The 24552-nt window shown below is 44.7% G+C and overlaps 1 protein-coding gene and 1 non-coding gene across 2 annotated transcripts in view; one reads left to right on the forward strand and one right to left on the reverse strand.

Annotated features, from left to right (window-relative positions):
• Positions 1-712: 712 nt before the first annotated feature.
• The window catches only part of ADRA1B (adrenoceptor alpha 1B), a 63456-nt gene continuing 39616 nt past the window's right edge, over positions 713-24552 (reverse strand). Inside the window, exon 2 of the mRNA XM_025292309.3 lies at positions 713-1311. Within this exon, the coding sequence (XP_025148094.2) occupies positions 713-1311 (599 nt within the window). The remainder of the gene's footprint in view (positions 1312-24552) is intronic.
• Positions 17641-17747, forward strand: LOC112587210. The gene has a single exon (XR_003111726.3). It is a non-coding gene; the product is annotated as a U6 spliceosomal RNA (small nuclear RNA).

The raw sequence follows: 24552 nt of genomic DNA on the forward strand, positions 1-24552 counted from the left end.
CACTTTCAGCCACAGGGTTAGATTAGTGCAGCCCTTAAAGGCAGGAATAGCAAAGGCAGAAACCAGGGCCAAGCCAGGGCCAGCACAACCATTACCCACAGGGTCGGCAGGAGAGAGGGGCATACCTGAACGCGAAGGTAAAGGAAAGTCAAGAGCCTACCCGCCACCGCATTCACAAACCACTCAAAGCCGCACAGGAGAAATGACCTTTAATGTCCGACTTTTGTTTCCAACCCCGCCAAAGTGACACCCTTCAGGGAAGTACAGGAGGGGCCTGAGAGGTAAGAAATCAGGAGACAGACAGCGCCCCGGCGCCTCCTGGGCGCACGCACACTCGCTCTGCCCCCCTCGCGGGCGGCCCCACACACGCACACACGCAATATACGCACATCGCACAGACACACGCACGTGACCCCACAGTTAAATACATGTACAGAGGGACTCGTTTAGATATATACAGAGAGAGAGAGAGACGGAAATCCCGGCCGGCGTCGGGTCCCCCAGGCTCTCAGCATGCTCGGCCCAGCTCTCCGCGCTGTACCTGGCACCCATGCCCCTGCCAGAAAAGCAGCTGCCCCTCTTCCCGCCCCCCTCCCCCCGTTTCCCGGTGGGGCCCCGAGTCTACCGGGCACCGACACTCCCGTCCCCCCTCCGCCTGCCCTCCCCCCACGATGATGGGCTCCCCAGGGAAAGGAAGCGGTGCGCGGGGACCCTAAAACTGCCCGGGCGCCAGGGGCATGTTGCTTTTGAAGCCGGGCTGCCCGTTGGCCACGTCGGCTGCGGCCTCGTGGCCGGCGTCCCCGTCAGTCCCGGGGCTCTCGGGCTCGGCAAGGAGCTTGAAGGTGAAGAGCGGACCCGAGTCGCGGCGGCCGCGGCGGCCCGGGGGCTCGGGCGCGGGCAGGCTCAGGAGGGCGCCGGGCGCCTTCCACTCCGGGAAGGCGCACAGCTCGACGGGCGGCGGCGCGCCGCGGCCCAGGTAGCCGGGGCTCGGCGAGGCCGAGGGCAGGGTCCGCTGGCTGCCGCTGAGGCAGCTGCCGCTGTCGTCCAGCGAGTCCTTGCGCGACTGAGAGCGCTCCAGCGAGCTGCCGCGCGTCCACGGCCGGTAGGTGTAGCCGCAGCCGCCCAGGCGCCGCCTACGGCGGCGGCGGCGGCGGCCGCGGCACTGGCACCCGAGGATGCGCACGAAGGCGCGCTTGAACTCCTTGCTGGAGCACGGGTAGATGATGGGGTTGAGGCAGCTGTTGAAGTAGCCCAGCCAGAAGACCACCTTGAACACGGCGTCGGGGGCCTTCAGGGTGGAGAACAGGGAGCCTGCAGGGGGAAGGGGTGGGGTGGGCACGGGCAGAAAGACAAACAATCGGTGAGCAGTCAGACCCTCTCTTCCATGTGATTTGCCCACAAACTGTCAACCGGTGGATTCCTGTCTCCTGCCTCCTTTGCCCAGGCCAGTTCCTCTGCCTGGAATACTGCCGTTCCATCTCAAAATACATGACTCCTACATGCTTTTTTTAAGTCCAAACTCCATCTCTTCACCTTCGCCCACAAAATCTTTCCTGATTTAGCTAAACAGGATTCAAACAACTGTATCTATAACGTTCTTAGGATAGCGCTTACCACTTTCTTCGTGAATGATAATAATAACAATTATACATAGCTCTTGTACAGCTGTTGGAACGGCACTGTGTTGGTTCTTCACCTACTATTTTATCCTTCACAGAATGCTATGAAGTACTTCCATGGGAAATATGAGATGTATTAAAGACCTAAAGGTGAAAGGTAAATCTTTATAAGGTAAAAGAAGACAAGGTAAACGACAGTCTTACCGATGGAGAGGTGAAGAAAAACGACTTAACACTTCAAAAAGATAAACTATGGGGCAAGAGTCGGAGAAGATATTTACAATGTCTTAAGACTGTCAAGGGATTGGTATTTAGAGTACATTAGGACTCCTGCAAGTCAACAAGAAAAAGCATTCATTCCTAGTAGAAACGTGGGCAAAGAAAAGGAACAGGCAATTTCAACAAAATAGAAAACTGGAGGGCTAATGAGCATATGCCAAGGTGCTCAAAATATTAGGCAGTCAAATTAAGTGAGAGCCACAAAGTGAGAGAACATGTCTGTTACACTGGCAAAAATTAGAAAGCTTGATAGTGCCAAGTGCAGGCAGGGGTGTGGAAACATGAGGAGTCTCCTGCTGCCGGCGGACACAGGCTGTGAAGACCTGATCCCATTAAGTATACAGATACCTCCTGACCCAGCAATTTTGTTCCAGGGCAGGGATCTGAAAGAATTTTCACACAGGTCACCAGGGGCCATGTGTGACTATGCTCAGGGTGATGGTGGTTATGGTGTTTATGGTGACAGAGTTGGAAAACACTTGGGTGCCCCTCACTGTGAATTATGGAAAAGTAGAGTTTGGACATGCATAGCAGAGCAATTACACAGTACCTAAAAGTCCAAATAGCAATATGGAAAGATCTCAAATACCTTGTTCTTTGTAAAAAAAAAAAAAAAAAAAAAAGGAAACAGAATGAGCTTTATAACATAACATCTTTTAAGTAACACACCAAACAATCAAACTCATTTGCAAAAACACTTTCAAGTTAAAAAATACATATCAAATGCAAAATGGGTGTCTATGGGTGAAGCAGAGGGAAAGGGGAATAGGAGATAGGAATAAAAGGAAACGAATCAATAAAATAAGAGAGATGCCAGACTTAGACCTATGATGATGGGATGCTGATAACTGAGAAACATGACTAACTCATGTGTCTGAATCGAGGTCCAAAAGCATTTAATGCCTTCCATTTTAAATGCAAGGCAACTGAGACTTGGAGAGGTTAAATGACTTGCCCCAGGCCACATAGCATGTTTGTAATATAGCTGGGATTTAAACTCAATTCTGTTTGAATATGAAACATTTTTGTTTGTTTGTTTTGAATGCTATTAATTTCCCTTTGTGGAAAAATGAGAAGCTATTAAAAAGCAAAAAGAAAAGAAAAAATATTTTAAAAGCACAAATAAACCCACAATGTAGAGATACCACATTCTGGTACATAAACTTCCAGATTTTTTTCCTGTTGTATATACTACACATGTAAATACATTATGTAAATGTTTGCATATGTACATGTAAATGTTGTAGATATGCATACATATGTAAATGAACATATATTTGTTGTATATACATATGTAAATGTTTTAAAAATGCAATTATACTTCACAGAACATTCTGTAACTTCAAACCATGTCCCTAAACCAGCCACTCTACCTGTAGCACAGTGACTTTCATATTCCTGTCTAACCTCCTCTGTTACACTGTGAGCTTCCTAAGAGCCTGGTCTTTGGGATCACCTTTGAATCCATTTGAAGGAAGAGCGTATGAGTGGGAGAAATCTTAGCAAATCTTGAAATCCAACTTCCTCACTTGATCCATGGAGACACGGAGACTTAGAAAGTAGCTGAAGATCCCACAGTTGTTGCATAGATGCCATAAGAATCCCTATTTTGGATTGCACTTGAGTTTTCCCCCTGCAGTACTTGACCTTCTTGATTATTGAGCTCTGGCTTGTTGTTACAGGGAGCCTCCTGATTCTCTGCTTGGCGATAGAGGGATGGTGGCTGGCCAGGGTTCCTGCTGCAGGGTTAAGTCAGAGAGGGATTAAACTTGGAAAGAGGGTTATCCATACTTGGTGCATGCACGCCAAGCTGCTTCAGTCGTGACTGACTGTGAGCCTATGGACTGTAGCTCACCAGGCTCCTCTGTCCATACGAGTCTCCAGCAAGAACACTAGAGTGGGTTGCCATGCCATCCTCCAGGGGATCTTCCCCGACTCAGGGATCAAACCCGCGTCTGCTACGTCTCCTACATTGGCAGGCGGGTTCTTTGCCACTAGTGCCATCTAGTGTTAACTATAAGTATGTTGACGTCTCAACTCTGGGTTAGGGCTAGGTGAGGCCAATGAGGGCGCCACATCGTGGTCTGATTCGTGAAAAGGTCTGCACCGTTGGGTTTTGGTCCCACTGTTGGCATCACCGACTCAATGGATGTGAGACTGAACAAGCTCTGAGAGTTGGTGATGGACAGGGAAGCCTGGCATGGTGCAGTCCATGGGGTCGCAAAGAGTTGAACACGACTGAGTGACTGAACTGACTGTCCAAGATTATCCTTTGGATAGAAGGCTCCAGTGGAAATGCAAATATGATGTGTGGACACCCAGTATCCATGATGGGGCGAGTTCTTTCTGCCCATGTGGATGGTCTTGTTTCTGTCACAGAGTCTAAAGGGAATAGTTAAAATGGTCTTGAAAAAAATGGGAACCTGGAGAATAAATCTGGGAAGTGGAGAGAGGGAGCTAACAGTTGGAAACCTTGTGCATTACTCTGGAGGGTAAATGTTGGTGAGCATGTGCACAGGTAGGCACACCATCCATGAGGACATGTTAAGGCCTGGGATTGAGTTGCGGGGGAACAAACAATTGTGGCAAAGGTGGGGAGGGTCCAGAGCAGGAGAGCATCCTTGCTGAAGACAGACTTGTAATTCTGCTTGCCAACCCTGTTGAAGATGGTAGTAAAATGGCCTAAAGGGGCTGTATCTTGAAGAACCAGCTTTTAAAGGATACACAAATTACAATAATACTAATAGCTAATATTCATCAGAACCATCAGTCACATTGTGTGTGCTTTATGCACATCCTACACTAAACCCTTTACGCCATTCACCTGTTTAATGATCACAGTAATTTCTAGATGAAGGGACTATAGTTGGTCCCATATTATGAATCAGGACACCAGCATATGAGTGGTAGCTTTTTACATTTTTATACATTCATTCTTTCATTTGTTCATTCATTCATTCCACAAATATGGAGCTCTGCTAAGTGTCAGGCATGAGGCCAACCTGTGGGGATACATTAGGGGTGCTTCTGTCCTGTGGCAGTCCACAGGCTTGTGAGGGGGCAGCTCACTGCACCGGAACACACATAGCATTATGATAGGGGCATAAATGCCATTCTCTCCTTCTGTGCCATATGGCATTTCTCCCCAGGTTCTTCTTCACCTGCATCACACTGAAAGCACCTTGTTAGGGATAAAGATGGGCTGGAAGTTTGTCTTTATTTTTTTACCAAGCACTCTCCAAGGACGAGTGGGCTGAGATGTGCTCAGCCAAAGGGAAGGGGGATGATGTTGATTTTCTCATGGCATTCACTTACAGCCATAATTTGAGCTTGGGCTCCCTGAGATGCTTGTTCCTCTGAGAAGAAGGTCATGCTTTGCCTTTAGCCAATTTAGGCAATGTGGTCTGGTGACTTGAGCTCAGAGTTTGCGATCACAGAGGCCTGGTTTTACATCCCTTTTTTTGGAGTATTGGCTGTTTGACTTTTGAAAAGTTAACTGGCTCTCTCAGGCTAAATTTTCTTATCCATAAATTGGGGATAACATCTGCTTCATAGGATTATTCTGAATACATGAAAATATCCATGTTAAAATACTTGATATGGGATCCGGCACCTTGAAAATTGATAAATGGTGGCCATTTTCCAAATATACTTTATATTCTGGCCCATTCATTGCCATCCTCCAGGAACTCTGCTGATTAACCCTACCTGACTCAGAGTGACTCCTTTATTCTGTACTCCTCAGAACATATACAATCAGATCTTATTCTGTTATTTTATTGTTTGTCTGCTAATGTTGCTGAGCCATCCCAGGGCTGGCTAAGTCCTTGTTTACCACCCAGACTGTAAACTCCTTCTGGGCAGAAACCATGTCTTTATTTCTTTTCCATTCCAGGGAAAGAATATTTTTATTACATTTTATTAATATTTTATATTTTTATTATAAAGGTGACACAGTGGAGAATGAATAGGGTGAGCACAGAGAATTTTTAGGGCAGTGAAATTTTTGGTATGATACTATATTGGTGGATATATGTCATTATACATTTGTCCAAACCCATAAGCTGTACAACACTAAGATTGATCCCTAATGTAAACTGAGGACTTCAGGCAATTATGTGTCAATATAGGTTCACCACAGTACCCTCCTGTCAATTTGGACGTGAACCTAGAACTGCTCTAAAAAATTAAGACTATTAAAAAAACCTCACATCCTTAAAAAGTGGGTTTCCCTGGTGGCTCAAATGGTAAAGAATCTGCCTGCAATGCAGGAGACTCAGGTTCAATTCCTGGGTCAGGAAGATCCCCTGGAGAAGGGAATGGTAACCCACTCCAGTATTCTTGCCTGGGAAATCCCATGGACAGAGGAGACTGGTGGGCTATAGTCCAGGGGCCACAAAGAGTTGGACACGACTGAGCGACTAACACACAATACACATATCTTCACAAAGCTAAAAATAGAGTTTCCATATGATTCAGTAATCCTATTTCTAGGCATATATCTGGAAAAGATGAAAACTCTAATTCAAAAAGATGCCAGCACCCCAATGTTCACAGCAGCACTGTTTACAATAGTCAAGACATGGAAGCAACTCAAGTGTCCATCACCAGATGAATGGATGGAGAAAATGTGGTGGGCGCACATGCACGTGCACACACACACACACACACACACACACACACACAGAGGAATATTACTCAGTCATTAAAGAAAATGAAATGATGCCATTTGCAGCAACATGGATGGACCTGGAGATGGTCGTATTAAGTGAAATAAGTCAAAAAGAGAAAGACAAACACCGTATGGTATCACTTATATGTGGAATCTAAAATATGATGCAAATGGGACTTTGTTGGTGATTCAGTGGCTAAGACTCTGCACTGTCAGTGCAGGGGGCTCGGGTCTGATCCCAGGTCAGGGAGTTGGGTCCCACGCGCTGCAAGTAAAGCACCTGCATGCCGCAACTCAGACCCAGAGCAGCCAGGTAAACAACAACCAAATGAGCTTATTCACAAACCAGAAACAGACTCACTGACACAGAAAACAAACGTGGTTACTAAAGGGAAGCAGGGGAGGGCTACATTGGGAGAAGGGGACTTACAGACCCACACTACCACATATAAAATAAACAAACAACAAAGATTTACTGTATAGCACAGGAAACTATATTCAATCAGTTCAGTCAGTTCAGTCGCTCAGTCGTGTCCGATTCTTTGGGACCCCATGAATCACAGCACCCCAGGCCTCCCTGTCCATCATCAACTGCCGGAGTTCACTCAGACTCACATCCATTGAGTCAGTGATGCCATCCAGCCATCTCATCCTCTGTCGTCCCCTTCTCCTCCTGCCCCCAATCCCTCCCAGCATCAGTCTTTTCCAATGAGTCAACTCTTCGCATGAGGTGGCCAAAGTACTGGAGTTTCAGCTTTAGCATCATTCCTTCCAAAGAAATCCCAGGGCTGATCTCCTTCAGAATGGACTGGTTGGATCTCCTTGCAGTCCAAGGGACTCTCAAGAGTCTTCTCCAACACCACAGTTCAAAATAGATTATAATAAACTATAATGTAACAGAATTGAAAAAGAATATATATATATAAACAAATCACCTTGTTGTATACCTGAAAGTAACAAATATTATAAATTAGCTAAACTTCTACTAAAAAAACCTGTCACATTAAAAAAGTGACACCTGTTAAATTACACACTACAAAAAAAATCTATATAATATAGAGTGAAAAATTCTTTCTCAAGTAGATAGGACCAGAGTTACCAATTCTGTTTTTATCCTTTCAGATGGATTTTTTAAATGGGGTCATACACATACCTTTCCCCAAATTTATTTCTTCACTTAGAATATATAAAAGACATTTCTTCATGTCACAGCATTACATCCTGCTGTCTGGACATATAGTATTTCACTTAACTCTTTCCTGATAGTAGTCAAATAGGTGATTTTCAATTTTGGGCTATTACAAACTGCAGTAATGAAAAAGCCTCGTGCATCTTGTGTTTTTGCATACTTGAGTGTTTCTGAAGGGTAACATTCTTCATGAGGAATCACTGGGTAGGTTCCACAGTCAAGTCCTGACAGCTAGCCAAACCGCCTTCTGACTGGCTGTATCAATTTACTATCCCATTGACTGTGTAATGAGTGATATTTTCCCCACATCTCCACAACTTTGTGGTGTGGTCAGTTTTGAATCCTCGTGTATCTGGGAGCTGAATAATGACCTTGCCCGCCCTCTTGTTCCATTTGCATTCTCCTTTATTTCATCCTCCAGCAGACCAGAATGGCTCTCCCATCTTGAGCAAGCCCTCGGTGACTTCTGCCAGGGACTGCCCTTTTCTCATTAGATTCTGACTCTTGGGATGGAATCCTGGCTCTCTCACCAGACCCATGACCTTGGGCAAGCTTCATACTATCCCTAAGCTTCTTCAGTTTCCTCATCAGTAAAATGGGTCTAATAAGAGTATCACCTTCCCTGGGTTATTTTGAGGATTAAACAAGATAAAACATGTAAAGCTCTTATTAGCATGCTGGGTACCAGGTTCCTGCCACCTAAATCAACTCTGCATTAATGCTAATTAACCAAATGATAATTATTCCTATAAACCACTCATTAGGCTAGAAATCTAATTACAGGAAATCGATGTTTGTTAACTTGATGTATCATTTTGGGTCAGTTGCTTTCCCTTTCTGGGCCTCAGTTTCCCTCCTTTAAAAATGTATTTATTTATTTTACTGAAATAAAGTTGATGGACAATATTATGTTAGTTTCAGGTTCAGTACCTAATAATTTGACATAGTTTCCCTCCTTTAGTTGAGTGGTTTGATCCAAGTCCTGTCCAGCCCTATCATTCACAGTCTCTATAAGCCCAGCGCTAGAAACCCTGCCCATCCCTGCTTCTCCAGACCCACCACAGAGGGGCAGTGCGGGTCAGGGACTGGACTGCCACGCGCCTCAGATTCCACACATATTTCGGCCCCTTCCTTCCTCTCTCTCCTGCCAGCAGCACAGTAGCCATGGGGATTAGGGGCTCTGTTTGCAACACCAGCATGCCCTGGTGGGAGCCAAGAGCCCTCATTAATTAGGGAAGGTGCCAAGCCTCCTCGGGCATGAAAGCATGTTGGTGACAGGAATCCTTTTTTCTCTGGGCACAAAAACGGACCTTTGGGCACCAGTGAAGATGCCAAGGGGCTTCCCTGATGGCTCAGTGGATAAAGAGTCTGCCTGCAATGCAGGAGACACAGGAGACGTAGGTTCCAGCCCTGAGTCATTTGGAAAATCCCCTGGAGAAGCAAAGGGCAACCCACTCCAGTATTCTTTTTTGGAAAAGCCCTTGGGCAGAGGAACTGGCAGGGGATAGTCCATGGGGTCGCAAAGAGTCGGCCACAACTGAGCAACAAGCACGAAGATGCTAAAAAAAGGGAGCAAATATCAATGGGAAATGTAGGTTCCTGGAAGCCTGCTCTCTCTGCTGGAAGTAAGGCCGGTGTCTGCTCTTTGCCAGGGTTACCAACTCTCAGTGCATGTCCTTGAGCCTGGCTCCACATCTCCTGCCCATGAAATGTTCCCACGCGCCTTAGCCCTGCGTCTTAGCATCATGACTTGGCAGAACTGGGAAACCTTCTTCCTTAAGGGAAGGTCAGTCAGGGTGAGTGACTTTTACAAGGTCACTTGGCTGGTGAATGGCAGTACAAGAGCCAGAACCTGTTCAAGTGTCCTTCACTTGATCCAAAAAAACATTTATTGAGACAGTGGAGCTCAGTGATTAAGGACCTGTTCAGCGAACACAGGCAGGTACACCTGGGTTCAAGTGCTGACCCTGACTTCTTAGCTGAGTGAACTTGGAGAAGCTGCTTGAGGTCTGTTTCTCAGAACACAGGAATGGTGATCATTCTTTTCTGAATGGATGAGTTGAGCTTAGGCTTCGTAAGTGCTTGGCGTGTTAAAAGTACTCAATAAGTACAGCTATTCGACTACTGCAAACACAACTACTGTTACTACTGCCAATGCTAGTGCTATCAAGGTGAAGGAAAGGGAGAAGCAGATGAGATCTCCTGTGCAGAGCCAGTGTCAGGACTCTCACCCTGCTGCTGTTCCCAGTACAGGCCCGGGGATAGGGCTTCAGGTGGTTCTGGAACTTGATGAAACTGTGTGTGATACTCATGCAGTTTTCTGGGGGAGAATCCATAGCTATCATGGGCTTGATGGGGTCAGCACCCCTCAAAGGTTTAAGCCTCACCCGTCTCAAGTCTAGAGCTTCCTAAGCATCAGTCACTCTACTCCTTGGACCACCCATTACTTAATGCTTTTCTCTAAATCAACTCACTTTTGGTATCTACATTTTTTTTTTAAAGAAAACTTTTTATTACTGTTTAAAAACCTGCATTACTTGCTATAAACAGGATGCAATGGCAGAGAAAAAGAAGATGAAGACAAAACGTTATTAGTAGCTCTGGATGGCTCCCTAGTGTAGTGTGTCTGAGCCTCCTCTCTTTTTCAAAGAGGGAGATTAGCTCCGGTTGAGGGGTGTTGAAGACTTGCTGGCCTTAAATTGAGGGGCATTCATTCCTCTTTGAGGACCTGAAGGATTGAAAGAGAAGTGAACAGGGAATATTTCCTCACTAGAGAACCCAGCCCCTGGCACATAATAGTGCTAAATAAATATTTGTTCACTGATTGACTGACTGAATATGTGATTCAGTTGGTGCCATCTCTGGCTGGCGTTTCAAGCCATCTTGCACTGCCCTCAGATCCATAGTCATTTTGAGCAGCACTGTGGGCACAGCGCTGGGAAAGCACTTGTAGGAGGCCCCATGGCTCCATTAGGATGCCTCTTGTTGGTTTCTTACTGAGGTTTTTTTAAACAGATCAAATGAGACAACACCTCTGAAAGGGCTTGGAGGGGTTGAAAGCTTCACATCTGGGTGGGGCAAGTAAGAGGGAGAACTTGAGAGGAAAGGGATAAAGCAGCAAGCAGATGGTGCAGTGAGCCCACTCATATCACATGGGCTTTGCTTGCTGAAGGGTGACTTAGAGGGATGGTGAAGTACAAGGATCCAAAAGCTAAAATGAAGCAGGATCAGCACAAGGAGAAGTACTTCTTGGCTGGACCATGGTCCGGGTGGGTCATCCTTAAGGTGCTATTCAACGAATCTGAACAGTGAATCCCCACTCTTCAAAACCACAAGGTTTGTTTGTGGAATAGTAGCTACCATGAAGATCCCCTGGGGAATGAAATGGCAACCCACTCCAGTGTTCTTGCCTGGAGAATCCCAGGGACGGGGGAGCCTGGTGGACTGCAGTCTATGGGGTCTCACAGAGTCGGACACTACTGAAGTGAGTTAGCAGCAGCAGCAGCTACTATGAAGATCCCCTGGGGAAGGAAATGGCAACCCCCTCCAGCATTCTGCCTGGGAAATCCCAGGGACTGAGGAGCCTGACGGGCTACAGTCCATGGGGTCACAAAGGAGTTGGACATGACAGAGTGACTAAACAACAACAACAACAAATTCTGTGTCAGTCACTGGCCAAATGCCTAACCATCTCTACACCCTTTTTTACTTCTTCAACCAGCTCTGTTGCTAAGACAGCTGAGCATGACTGCACCCTGCATGGCTCTAGGGGGCACCATTCTGCCCACTTGGACTCGTGATGTCTGGGGGTCCAACCTAAGGGCACTCGCTGGAGGCCACGACTATTACACTTGAGGGAACAGAACTAGCTCCAAGTCATAGAGTGACTGGGGGCAGAGTTTGAATATGAATCCAGGAAGCCCTTACAGAGGCTGTTAATCACTTCCAATACAATTCATGGGGAAACAAAATACACATGCTGCTGTGTATAAAGGACTGGAAAAATAGACATGAAAGGAGACATCAACTGTGTGTATCCTTCGGTGTTGAAATTATGGGTGAAATTTTATTTTCTGGGCTTTTTGGTGTTTTCCAACATTTTCTCCATAAACATGAATTACTTTTGTGATTGGGAAAAATCCAATGAATATTATTTAAAAAACAAAAAAATGAACCAAAAGACACTTTTTTAATGTTCTATTTAAATATAATCCACATGACAGTTCTATGAGCAAAGTGGGATTATCTGTACTTTTCAGATGAAGAAACAGAGCTGTAACTAGGAGGCAGTGCTTGTTCAAGGCTCTCTGCAGGTAAGGGGGGAGGGGGGTTGAGATGAGACCTTTCGTTGTTAAGCCCAGCAGCCTCCTCTGTTAGTTCCTGATGTGTCTGTGGTCCCCTGATGTACCTTATTCTCTTACTATGGACCCTGTAATATTCCTTCATTAAATATTGGTTGAAGGAATGACCAGTGGGTGGGGATTGCACCAAGGCATAGAAAGATGCAGAGCATCATTTGTCTGGTCCCCCCAGGGCTGGGTGGTTTGTAACATCCTTCTGAGTTCTGACAATCTGGGTCTCTAGGATTAGAAATTTGATTTGACTTATTTCACAGTCAGCATCACACAAGCAGATGACCTCAAGGGAGCCAGTGGGTGGTAAAACCATTTTGATCAGCTTGTAAATAGAGTGGAACTCCCTTTCAATGGGGCTGTTATTAGGAGCATTTGGCTACACCTTCAGCCAAGCCAAGTCTTCCCAGTGCAAACCGTTTGCCCAATAAAAACAAAACAAAACAAAAAATGTCAAATACTAGTTACTAATTCTTTCAGCGTTGAGAAGGAGGTTTCCTTGGATTTGGAAATTCCCTTCGAGGTTTTTCCATTTTCAGTTGCCACTTAACCTTGGAAAGAGATCACAAAATTGTCCAACAAATACAATATCCTCAGGGCCAAACAGACCCATGTTAAGTTTTAAAGTAAATGTTGAAAACAATAATAATCACCAGAGCCACCATTTATAATGAACTAAGAACCAGTTATTAGGTACTATGTTTACAAACATTCTCTCATCCAATCCTTCCAGAAGCATTGCTATTATTGTATTTAATTCTATGGATGAGGAGACTGAGGTTTAAGAGATTAATGAAGTCACATATCTAGTAAGAGGTAGAGTTAAGATTAAAATCTAACTCTAAAGTCTGGGTTCTTACTCATTGCTTAATAATAAGAAAAAGAAGCTTCTATTCATTTCTTTAAGCACTAGGCAATTTCCCCCTCAACTGGAACAATCTTTCTCTTCACTAAACTGTCACAGTATTTTATCTGAAGCTAAAATATGGCATTTATCACTCTCTATCTTGAATTACAGTTGCTTAGGGCTATGCCTCATGTAAGATTAGACTGTGAGCTTCTAGAAAAGAGAGTTCATGTCTGATTCTTCTCTTTTTACTCAGGGCCTTGCACAGTGCCTGACACAGAATAGCTACTCAGTCAACATGTGTTGCAAGAATAATAATTAGTAATAAAGACAGCAAGCCAAAATATGTTAGCCCTTGGCTACTCAAGGTGAGGTTAATGGATAAACAACATCAACATCACCTGAGTGCTTGTTAGAAATGCAGAATCTCCATGATCCTGTGAATCAGAATCTGCTATTTAACAAGATCCTAAGGTGAGAAGCATTGCCTTAGTCCACATTACAATTTTATTTTAAAAATTGTTTTCCTGGGTATCTTGGAATTCATGGATGAGCAAAGGCTGGGCCGAAAGCCACCTCAACAAGGGACTGACTTCCTTGTCCCAAACCCTCCAGTGGCTCCTGTAGTTTATAGGATAAATTTCAAACTGTTTAGGTTGGAATTTAAGACCTGTTCAACCCAGCTGCAATGGACTGATTGTTCGCAACATAAGAGTTGACTTTTCTTGCTCTTTTCCTTTCATCTACTCTGTCCACTGCTCTGAAATGTTGGTTCCTTTCCCCTCCTCCTCTCCATCCCTTCTAGGCCTGGCTCAAATTCCTCCTTCTCATAACCTCAGCCCACAATGCCCAGCTTCCTCTTTAGTGTGAAAATAGAAGGAAGGGGCAGGCTGTGAAGACCTGCTCAGATCAAGGTAACTGACACAGCTTAGCTAATCTTGCTCTCACAGTGAGGCAGGAGGGAGCAGTGGGTTCTGTAATTCTCAATTTAGAGATGAGGAAATCAAGTCTTCATGTGTATAGAACTCACTCAATGTTACACCAGCTATTAAACTGTAGAGCTGGGATTCAAACCCAAGTCTGCATGAGTTTCTCTGGTGGTTCAGACAGTAAAGAATCCGCCTGCAATGCAGGAGTCTCGGGTTTGATCCCTGGGTTGGGAAGATCCCCTGGAGAAGGGAATGGCAACCCACTCCAGTATTTTTGCCTGGAGAATCCCATGGACAGAGGAGCCTGGAGGGCTACAGTCCACGGGGTCATAAAGAGTCAGACACAACTGAATGACTAACACTTCACTTCATTGCCTGTCCCAAAGCTGGGCATTTTTCATAACAGACAATACAGCCTCTGAACTCTTAAAATACTTCTAAGTTGGGGAAAGACCAGAATTATTGACTTTATTTGTAATGGTGTCTTTACATATATTTTATCTGGCCATTAAAACACAGAAACCAAGAATTTTGTGGCACTGTACCTCAGTGGTTCTTAACCTAAGTATTCTGGTTATGCAAGTAATTTAGCACTGCATAATTTCAGGAGTTCACAGACTCACTGAATCCCATCCATGGGTGCCCAGGAGATGCAGTCACCAGATTAAGAGTCTCTGCTATTCTCTCCACAGAATTCTATCACAACAGCTGCTGAACTTATTTAACAGTCTGTCTCCCTTGTTCACAAGCTCCTCAAGGCCAGGGTCAGTCTTACTTGTCTTGTTTTTCTAGCACCAAACACAGAGCTTGGGTTATAGTGAATGCATAAAACTATTTGTTGAGCACATAACCTCCTCTTTACGTGCCTAACCCAGTATCTATGTGATTCATGGTAGGTGTGGGGTGATTTTCTTACTTATTATGTGCTTCCTTCCTCTTCTTTATTTGTTTAAATGGTAACCACAGGGACTTCCCTGGTAGTCCAGTGGTTATGAATTCACCTTCCAATGCTGAGGACGTGGGTTTGATCCCTGGTCAGGGACCTAAGATCCCACATGTCATTAGGCAACTGAGCCCATGCACTGTAGAGTCTGTGCACCATGACTATTGAGCCTGCACACTCTGGAGCCTACAAGTGTGGCTGAGACTATGAGACACAACGAGAGAAGCCAGTGTGCTGCAACAAAGACCTGACACACCCAAATAGATAAATATTTTTCAAAAGGTAACCACAGGCCAATGCCCAGTTCAGTTTTTGTCCCCTTCCTGAAATCTTTCCTGACTGCTCCAGGCCTCTTCCCCTGTATTTTCCATCAAAACACAGGCCATATCACATAGATCAATATGGAATGTCATTCTTAAGAGCCATTCATCTCTTTAGACAGCATCAAAGCTGTTTGAAAATGGAGTCTGTCCTATATTTCTAGCACAGGACTGGGGATCAGATCAGGGACATCAATTGCCCACTGGTTAATTGATGGACCCATTCCCACTTCAAAGAGGGAAGCGACCTCTTGGCTTAGGCCCAGAGTTGGGAGCAGATGGGATGGAGTGATTTCTGTAGCACTTAAGGGTCTATCTTTGATGCCAAACTGAGTGTGTTCCAAACTTTGGCCTTAATGGAAATTTCCCAATAGAACCCTTTTAAAATTGAGCATTGATGGGATCTATGTGAAGGAAGCCATACGACTTTATCAATGGACATAAAAGGAAGACATGTAAAGGGAGAGACATAGCTTGCTTTAGTATGTTGCTGTTGTTCTGTTGTTAAGTCATGCCCAACTGAGACCCCATGGACTGCAACACGCCAGGCTTCCCGGTCCTTCACTATCTCCTGGAGTTTGCTCAGACCTGTGTCCACTGAACTGATGCTGCCATCCAACCATCTTGCCCTCTGTTGCACCTTCTCCTACCCTCAATCTTTCCCGGAATCATGATCTTTTCTAATGAGTATAGAAAGTCTCTATCCAAGACAACTTCAGTTCTCCTTGAATTCATCTGTAAATTCAAGACAATCTCATTAAAATACCATTATGGTATTTTTTAGGGACTGGGGTGGGTAGAGAGAAGAACCTAAATGATCCCAAACTAAATATATGGAAGAATATAGATGATAAAAGAATAACCAAGAAAAAAATATCCAGGTTAATTAAAACAAGAGGAATGACAGGAGTGGTGTAGGGAAAATGTGGAAACTTACCTGTATAGATAGTAAAACTTACCAAAAAGTCATCTCACATTATAAAAGTATTTAAAAGACTCTAGGGCACCTGACCTGCCTCTTGAGAAACCTATATGCAGGTCAGGAAGCAACAGTTAGAACTGGACATGGAACAACAGACTGGTTCCAAATAGGAAAAGGAGTATGTCAAGGCTGTATATTGTCACCCTACTTATTTAACTTATATGCAGAGTACATCATGAGAAATGCTGGGCTGGAAAAAGCACAGCTGGAATCAAGATTGCTGGGAGAAATATCAATAACCTCAGATATGCAGATGACACCACCCTTATGGCAGAAAGTGAAGAGGAACTAAAAAGCCTCTTGATCAAAGTGAAAGAGGAGAGTGAAAAAGTTGTCTTAAAGCTCAACATTCAGAAAACGAAGATCATGGCACCTGGTCCCATCACTTAATGGGAAATAGATGGGGAAATAGTGGAAACAGTGTCAGACTTTATTTATATAAATATAAATAATTATATATATATATATTTATATATTTATTTATATAATCACTGCAGATGGTGACTGCAGCCATAAAATTAAAAGACACTTACTCCTTGGAAGGAAAGTTATGACCAACCTAGATAGCATATTCAAAAGCAGAGACACTACTTTGCCAACAAAGGTCCGTCTAGTCAAGGCTATTTTTTCAGTGGTCATGTATGGGTGTGAGAGTTGGACTGTGAAGAAAGCTGAGTGCTGAAGAATTGATGCTTTTAAACTGTGGTGTTGGAGAAGACTCTAGAGAGTCCCATGGGCTGCAAGGAGATCCAACCAGTCCATTCTAAAGGAGATAAGCCCTGGGATTTCTTTGGAAGGAATGATGCTAAAGCTGAAACTCCAATACTTTGGCCACCTCATGTGAAGAGTTGACTCATTGGAAAAGACTCTGATGCTGGGAGGGATTGGGGGCAGGAAGAAGAGGGGATGACAGAGGATGAGATGGCTGGATGCCATCACTGACTCGATGGACATGAGTTTGAGTGAACTCGGGGAGATGGTGATGGACAGAGAGGCCTGGTGTGCTGCGGTTCATGGTGTCGCAAAGAGTCGGACACGACTGAGCGACTGAACTGAACTGAGGGCAGGAAGTGCAAGAAAAGGCAGATAGATCAATGCAATTATATAGTTTATAAAGAGAACCAAGTACCCAAGAGAATTTGATATGTCATTTCAATGCTTGTGGGAAAAAAGATTATTCTATAAGTGGTGTTGGGACAACAGTCTAGCTATTTAGAAACAAATAAAGCTGGATCCTTACTTTATTTCTTACATTAAAATAAACCCAGATGGATCTAATATATTAAATATTAAAAATTATTTAAAATATTAGAAGATACAGTAAACATTTTTATATGGTTTTGAAATAGGAAAGACCTTTTTAAGTATGACAGGAGTTCAGGATCTGTAAAGTATTGCTGTATTTGCCTGGACATATTTGCCTGGACATTTCTATAAGGTCACAAACTTTGAAAACAAAGCTATAAGAACTGAGAGAAACATTTGTAACTCAAACAACAGTAAAAGCAGTGCTCACTTCGGCAGCACATATACTAAAATTGGAATGATACAGAGAAGATTAGCATGGCCCCTGAACAAAGATGACACGCAAATTCGTGAAGCGTTCCATATTTTTAATATACAAGCAACTCCTGCAGCTCAATTCCAGAAAAATAAACGACCCAATCAAAAAATGGGCCAAAGAACTAAATAGACATTTCTCCAAAGAAGACATACAGATGGCTAGCAAACACATGAAAAGATGCTCAACATCACTCATTATCAGAGAAATGCAAATCAAAACCACAATAAGGTACCATTTCACACCAGTCAGAATGGCTGCGATCCAAAAGTCTACAAGCAATAAGTGCTGGAGAGGATGTAGAGAAAAGGGAACCGTCTTACACTGTTGGTGGGAATGCAAACTAGTATAGCCACTATGGAGAACAGTGTGGAGATTCCTTAAAAAACTGGAAATAGAACTGCCATACGACCCAGCAATCCCACTGCTGGGCATACACACCTAGGAAACCAGAATTGAAAGAGACACGTGTACCCCAATGTTCATCGCAGCACTGTTTATAATAGCCAGGACATGGAAACAACCTAGATGTCCATCAGCAGATGAATGGAAAAGAAAGCTGTGGTACATATACACAATGGAGTATTACTCAGCCATTAAAAAGAATACATTTGAATCAGTTCTAATGAGGTGGATGAAACTGGAGCCTATTATACAGAGTGAAGTAAGCCAGAAAGAAAAACACCAATACAGTATACTAACACATATATATGGAATTTAGGAAGATGGTAATGATAACCCTGTATGCGAGACAGCAAAAGAGACACTGATGTATAGAACAGTCTTTTGGACTCTGTGGGAGAGGGAGGAGGGGATGATTTGGGAGAATGGCATTGAAACATGTATAATATCATATAAGAAACGAATCACCAGTCCAGGTTCGATGCAGGATACAGGAAGCTTGGGGCTGGTGCACTGGGATGACCCAGAGAGATGGTATGGGGAGGGACGTGGTAGGGGGCCGTTCAGGATTGGGAACACGTGTACACCCATGGCGGATGCATGTTGATGTATGGAAAAACCAATACAATATTGTAAAGGAAAGAAAAAGAAAGCAATGGCAAAAAAAAAAAAAAAAAAAAAAAAACAGTAAAAGCAGTAATATTTCTAATACACAAAACTCTCTTTCAAATCAAGAAGAGAAAACAATTCAATAAAAACAAAGGAAACCATATGGATAAGCAAATAACAAGAGTAAGTACAACGGGTAGCCAGTGAATTCATGAAAACACCATAAAATTCCTTTACCAAGCAAATAATGCAAATTAAGAAGCAGAAAACTATTTCAGGTCTATTAGTTTGGCAAATATATGAAAGATTTTCATACATTCTATGTGGGAGTGCAAATTTTGGGTAAAAAAACCTGGTGTTATTTAATACAATTAAAATGATCTTAGCTTTTACTTTTGATGTAAATACTCCACATCTAGGAATATATCCTACAAAAGTACTTGTAAACAGAACAAAGGTAAAAGTACAGAGGACTTCCCTGGTGTTCCAATGGCTAAGACTCTGCACTCCCAATGTAGGGGGCCCAGGTTTGATCCCTGGTCAGGGAACTAGATCCACCTGCCATGACTGAGAGTTAGCATGCTGCAATGAAGATCAAAGATCCTGTGTGTTGCAACTAAAATCCAACACAGCCAAATAAACAAATAAATCTTTTTAAAAAGTACAGGATACTCCAGTAATGTCCCCCCAAGATGGGAAATTACATACATTCCAGCAATAGGGGATTGTGAAATAAACCATGAAGCATTCATGCATTGAAAAACCATACATCTATTAAAATGGTAAGCTAGGTCTACCTGGAATGAGGCTCATGACCCAGTTAAGTAGAAAAAAGCAAATTTCAGGAAAGAAAGTCTAGTATGATCTGATTCTTGTAGAAAAACATGTGTATGTGTGCACACATGTGTGCATGTATGTGTGTATGTGTCTGTGTGTATGTTCATAGGGCTTCCCAGGTGGCTCAGTGGTAAAGAACTCACCTGCCAATGTAGGAGGCGCAGGTTTGATTCCTGGGTCAGGAAGATCCCCTGGAGGAAGGCATGGAAATCCACTCCAGGATTCTTGCCTGGAGAATTCCATGGACAGAGGAGCCTGGCAGGCTACAGCCCAATACAGTTGCGGAGTTGGACAGACATGACTGAGCGACTGAGCACATATACACACATGTTCATAGAAAAAAATCTGGGTGGAAAAAACTTCGTAACGGTTATCTTTGGAGGAAGGCTTTAGGGGAAGATTTTCACTTTTTATTTAAAATTATTTTTGCAGAGAATAATCATTACTTTTGTAATTAGATATTGGGAGAGAGGGGAGATGGGAAAAGGAGAGACAGAAATAGAAGTTGAAAATATTAGCAAAAAGAGCTAACCTAGGGCTAAATAGCTGACTGACATTTATGCACGGTCATCACATTTCTGGGCCCCACTTCCTCATGTGTGAAACAGGGGGTTGCATTAGCACCCGTGCTCCCTGTTTCTTGGATTCTCAGCTGTGTTCACCCCACTGTCAAGGTGAAAGGGAGACTAGAGGAGAAGGCAGGAATATACCTGTGGCCAGAGCGCCTTCGAGCCTGTAACAAACAGGCGGTGAAGTACTGGAGCCTGCCCTCTGAGGAGCAGATAGCTTGCTGCCTGGCCGAGATGCTCAGAGCAGTGGGATGAAAGGCTCCAGAGAGAACAGGGACCATTATTGGCCTTGGGGAATCAGGTGGTAAAACGCTGAGATGGGACCACTTAGGCCATTAGGCACTGTGCGATGCCTTTCATCCCTTCTCTGAGCAGCTGTCTGCTGACCCCCACTGCCTTCCTCTTTCTGACTCATCCCTCTGTTCTGTCCTTTGGCTGGTGGGAGTCCAATCTTATCTGCTGGTTTGCCGGGTCCAGGCTGGGCAGGTCTGCATCTCCTCTCCACTGGTCTGGCCTGGTTTAGGACGCACTCCTCCAGAGGGGACCACACCCGGGCGTCTTGCCTCCCTTGTCACCTGCGGCCCTCAGGGTGCATGGCGCCAGCCCGCTCTATCTAGGACGTCTTGCCTTCTCACCAGAGCCCTCGCCTATCTTTCTGTATCCCGAGGGCCAGGGACATCTCTGGTGTCATGAATATTGTATGATGAAATGATTAGTCTTTGCTGCTGAATATGTGCTGCTGTCCAGATTTCAGCAAATCCTCGTCCTGCTCCTCAGTCCAGGTTCACAGACCTGCCATAAAATGACCCCCAAACTGCTGCCCTTTCTCACAGCTCAAAGGCTTTTCGCTGCTAGGAAACTTTGCAGATGCAAGTGCCTAGGAGACCATTCAGAGCTCAACTCAGAGATGGCCTGTAGGCCAGAGAGCTGGCTGGGCTTGCTGAGACCCTGGAAGAATGTTTTCTGAGAATTTCTGTGAAGGGACAGGATGTAGTTGTTCAGTATTTACTGCCTATGCTGTTTATATATATATGTGTAGCCTTGACATAAATTGGAGCCTTTCCTCCCTTGAAAGCTAGGCAAGGTGATCTTGAATGTCCCTTTTCCATAACCCCAGGATATCTGAAACTCTCCCTCAATGTTCCTGGCTCCTGGGTGGGGCAGGGGGGATAACTTCATCCCCGTCTCTCCTGTTTCTTGGCTCTATTTCCCTAGATGCCTGCTGTGCTTATAGCACCCGGAAGCAGTGCTTATAGCACCCGGAAGCAGTGCTTATAGCACCCGGAAGCAGTGCTTATAGCACCCGGAAGCAGTGCTTATAGCACCCGGAAGCAGTGAAGAGGAAAGTCATCTGCACCAGGTATTTAAAGCAGTGCTTAGGGCTTGGCTCCCTGCCCCTCTCCTTGCCCTCTCTCACCTCAACTCCTTTCCTGGCACATTGCTTCAGGGGTTCCAAATTCTTATTGTTTTTAAGGCAATAATTTCTTTTCTCTCTTCTGGTAGCTTTGGCATCAGCATTATTGAGGGCAATGAGGAAGACAGGATGTGGGTAGTGATGTGAGGAGATGGGTTTCATTTTCCACCTTCAGCTCTAATTAAGATATTTTCTTAAAGACAGTTCCTTTCCTCAAAGAACCGTATTTTCAGAAAATACAATTTCTTCACCTCTTTCATGTAAATAAATGCTTCTTTCTCAGTTTGATGTAGGTTTTTAGGTTACTGCTTGCAGTGCGAGGGCCCCAAACTTTGCTCCACTTCAAAAAGTCTTTATTGAACAACATCTCCTAGGTGTCTGGAACTCGTTGAGATTTTAATCCAGGAGATTAACACTGACTGGGAAAGCAAGGAGATTTAAGCCGGTGAGTTTAATACAACCATCATGCCCATTTTATGGATGAAGAAAACTATGGTTTAGAGCAATTAAAGATTACATAGTGGTGGAGATAGGATTCAATCCCAGGCATAATCCCAGAGCATCTGATCTTTCTGCATCTTAGTGCTGATTCCCACAGACCAGAGACTTGCTATTTCCCTGGAACATTCTTTGTGAAGGGGCCTAGAAGAAAACCAGGAGATGCTGGTTACTTACTAAAATGGAGAGGTGTTTGTGGGTGATAGTCTGGGAAAGGGTCATTAGATTTTGTGCTTCCCTGGTGGCTCAGCTGGTAAAGAATCTGTCTCTAATGCAGGAGACCTGGGTTCGATCCCTGGGTTGGGAAGATCCCTTGGAGAAGGAAATGGCTACCCACTCCAGTATTCACACTGGAGAATTATACAGTCCATGGGGACTGTATAGTTAATGGGGTCTCAAAGAGTTGGACATGACTGAGCGACTTTCACTTCACTTCATTAGATTTTGCTACTTTCAGAGAAATGCCCTGTAAAACCAATTCCATCTTTGCACATTTTGAGGAGACAAGAGCTGAAAAGACAGGGAATTGCTTCCCCTTTGTGAGTGAGGGTGTAATAGGAGTGGGGCAGGTGTGTTTCAGCGGGCAGGTGTGTTTCAGAGGGCTGGTGACCTTAGACTATTTAGTGCTTGAGTAGGGAGGTCTGATGTCCTATGCAGTGTCCTGATCACAAGGAAGGTGGAGAAGTTGGGGTGACTCTCATGATAGCTAGAAATGGACTCAATCCTTATGATGTTGCCCAAGAAGATACAGAAGATGGTGGTGATCTGAATTTAACAACAACAACAACAACAATAATAGCCGTTACCATCTACTGGGAGCATATAAGAGACAAGGGCTGTACCAAACCCCTACTACTACTACTACTAAGTCACTTCAGTCGTGCCCGACTCTGTGCGACCCCATAGACGGCAGCCCACCAGGCTCCCCCGTCCCTGGGATTCTCCAGGCAAGAACACTGGAGTGGGTTGCCATTTCCTTCTCCAATGCATGGAAGTAAAAAGTGAAAGTGAAGTTGCTCAGTCATGTCCAACCCTCAGCGATCCCATGGACTGCAGCCTTCCAGGTTCCTCCATCCATGGGATTTTCCAGGCAAGAGTACTGGAGTGGGGTGCCATTGTCTTCTCTGACTGAACCCCTAACATGCATTATCTCAGTACCCAAAACAACTCAGCGTGGGAGGTACATTTACTGTCCCCATTTTACAAATACTGAAATTGGGGCTTAGAAAAGAAGTTACTTCTTCAGAGTCACAGAGATATTAAGCAGTAGAGCCTCTGCTCTCCTATATTTTGCCATTTGGACCTGGTGAGAAAGGCCACCAAAACACCAAGGACTAAAAGGACATTTTAAAAAGCAGAGCAGATTCCACAAGAGGATACAAGAGGGTGCAGGGGAAACAGAAGAGCTATGTTGGGGTGTGAATATATTAGTTTTCAGATGACTCATATTCCCGGCCAAATCCAGGAGGAACTGTAATTATTTAGAATTGAAAAGTCATTGCCTGTCAGCTCCTGGCCTTGTGAAAGTAAGCCCCAGGGACCCAAAAAGGTGGGAGGTAAAGGGACATTTAACCCACAAACCCTTCTATCACCTGCAGTGCTGAGAACAAATGTGAGAGGATCGGGCCCAGGATGAACAAAAATTAATAAACAGAGATAAAAAGAAAGAGCTAAGCCAGACAATAAAAGGACAGAGAAGCTCCCTTTTCATTACCACTCCTCCTCATGTTTCTGACAAGAATATGGTTGTCCTGTGCAGAATAAGACCTCCAAGGTGGCCACGGACAGGCAGCAAGGGCAGGGAGCCCAGGGTTCAGCTGAGGAGCTGCCTGCAGCCTCTGTGTGTGCCTCCTGGTGGTCTGGTGGCCCCAGCCTGTCTATCCAGATGGAGCTAAACCTTCCACTGGGTCATCCCAAAGGGCAGTGCACTCAAGAGTGCTGATTCCTCTGTCCCCCTCCTTCCTTGAAGGCTGGGACCAGATGTTCCACCCATAATTCTGAAAGTGCCACTGAGCCTCAATGGATCATTATTAAAAACGGCCCCAAAAGCATGTGCTCTGGCCAAGGGAAGTTCCCAGAAAAAACCTTCCTGGCAGAGCGGCATCACAGCAGATGGGTGGGCGAGATCCTGGCCCTCATGCTCCCCTCCCCTCTTGTCTTCCTCCACTGCTGGTGATAGGAGAGGCTTGATGAATCTGGGATGAGGTTTTCCCAACCATAAAGGAGCAGGATGCAAGGGGAGATCGTGAAAGACACTGGTGTGTGAAGAAGTGCATTTGGCAGAAGGAGCCCAGCCTTGTTCTTCGGAGGCTGCTGAAGCACAGGGATGGGGGCAGGCCAGGGCTGGCCTGTCCATCTGCTCTGAGGTCTTGCTGGTTTGGTGGAGGACAGCATGACCTCAGAAGAGAGTTTTGACCTGGGTACCACCCCTCCACAGGGCAAATGGACCATTATTATGCCTGGGCATTTTATTCCAGCTTCTTCTGATCTGGTTCCTTACACTGCAGGACTCTTAAAAAGAATCATCTGG

The sequence above is a fragment of the Bubalus bubalis genome, chromosome 9 (genome assembly GCF_019923935.1).
Source record: "Bubalus bubalis isolate 160015118507 breed Murrah chromosome 9, NDDB_SH_1, whole genome shotgun sequence".
Taxonomy (NCBI): domain Eukaryota; kingdom Metazoa; phylum Chordata; class Mammalia; order Artiodactyla; family Bovidae; genus Bubalus; species Bubalus bubalis.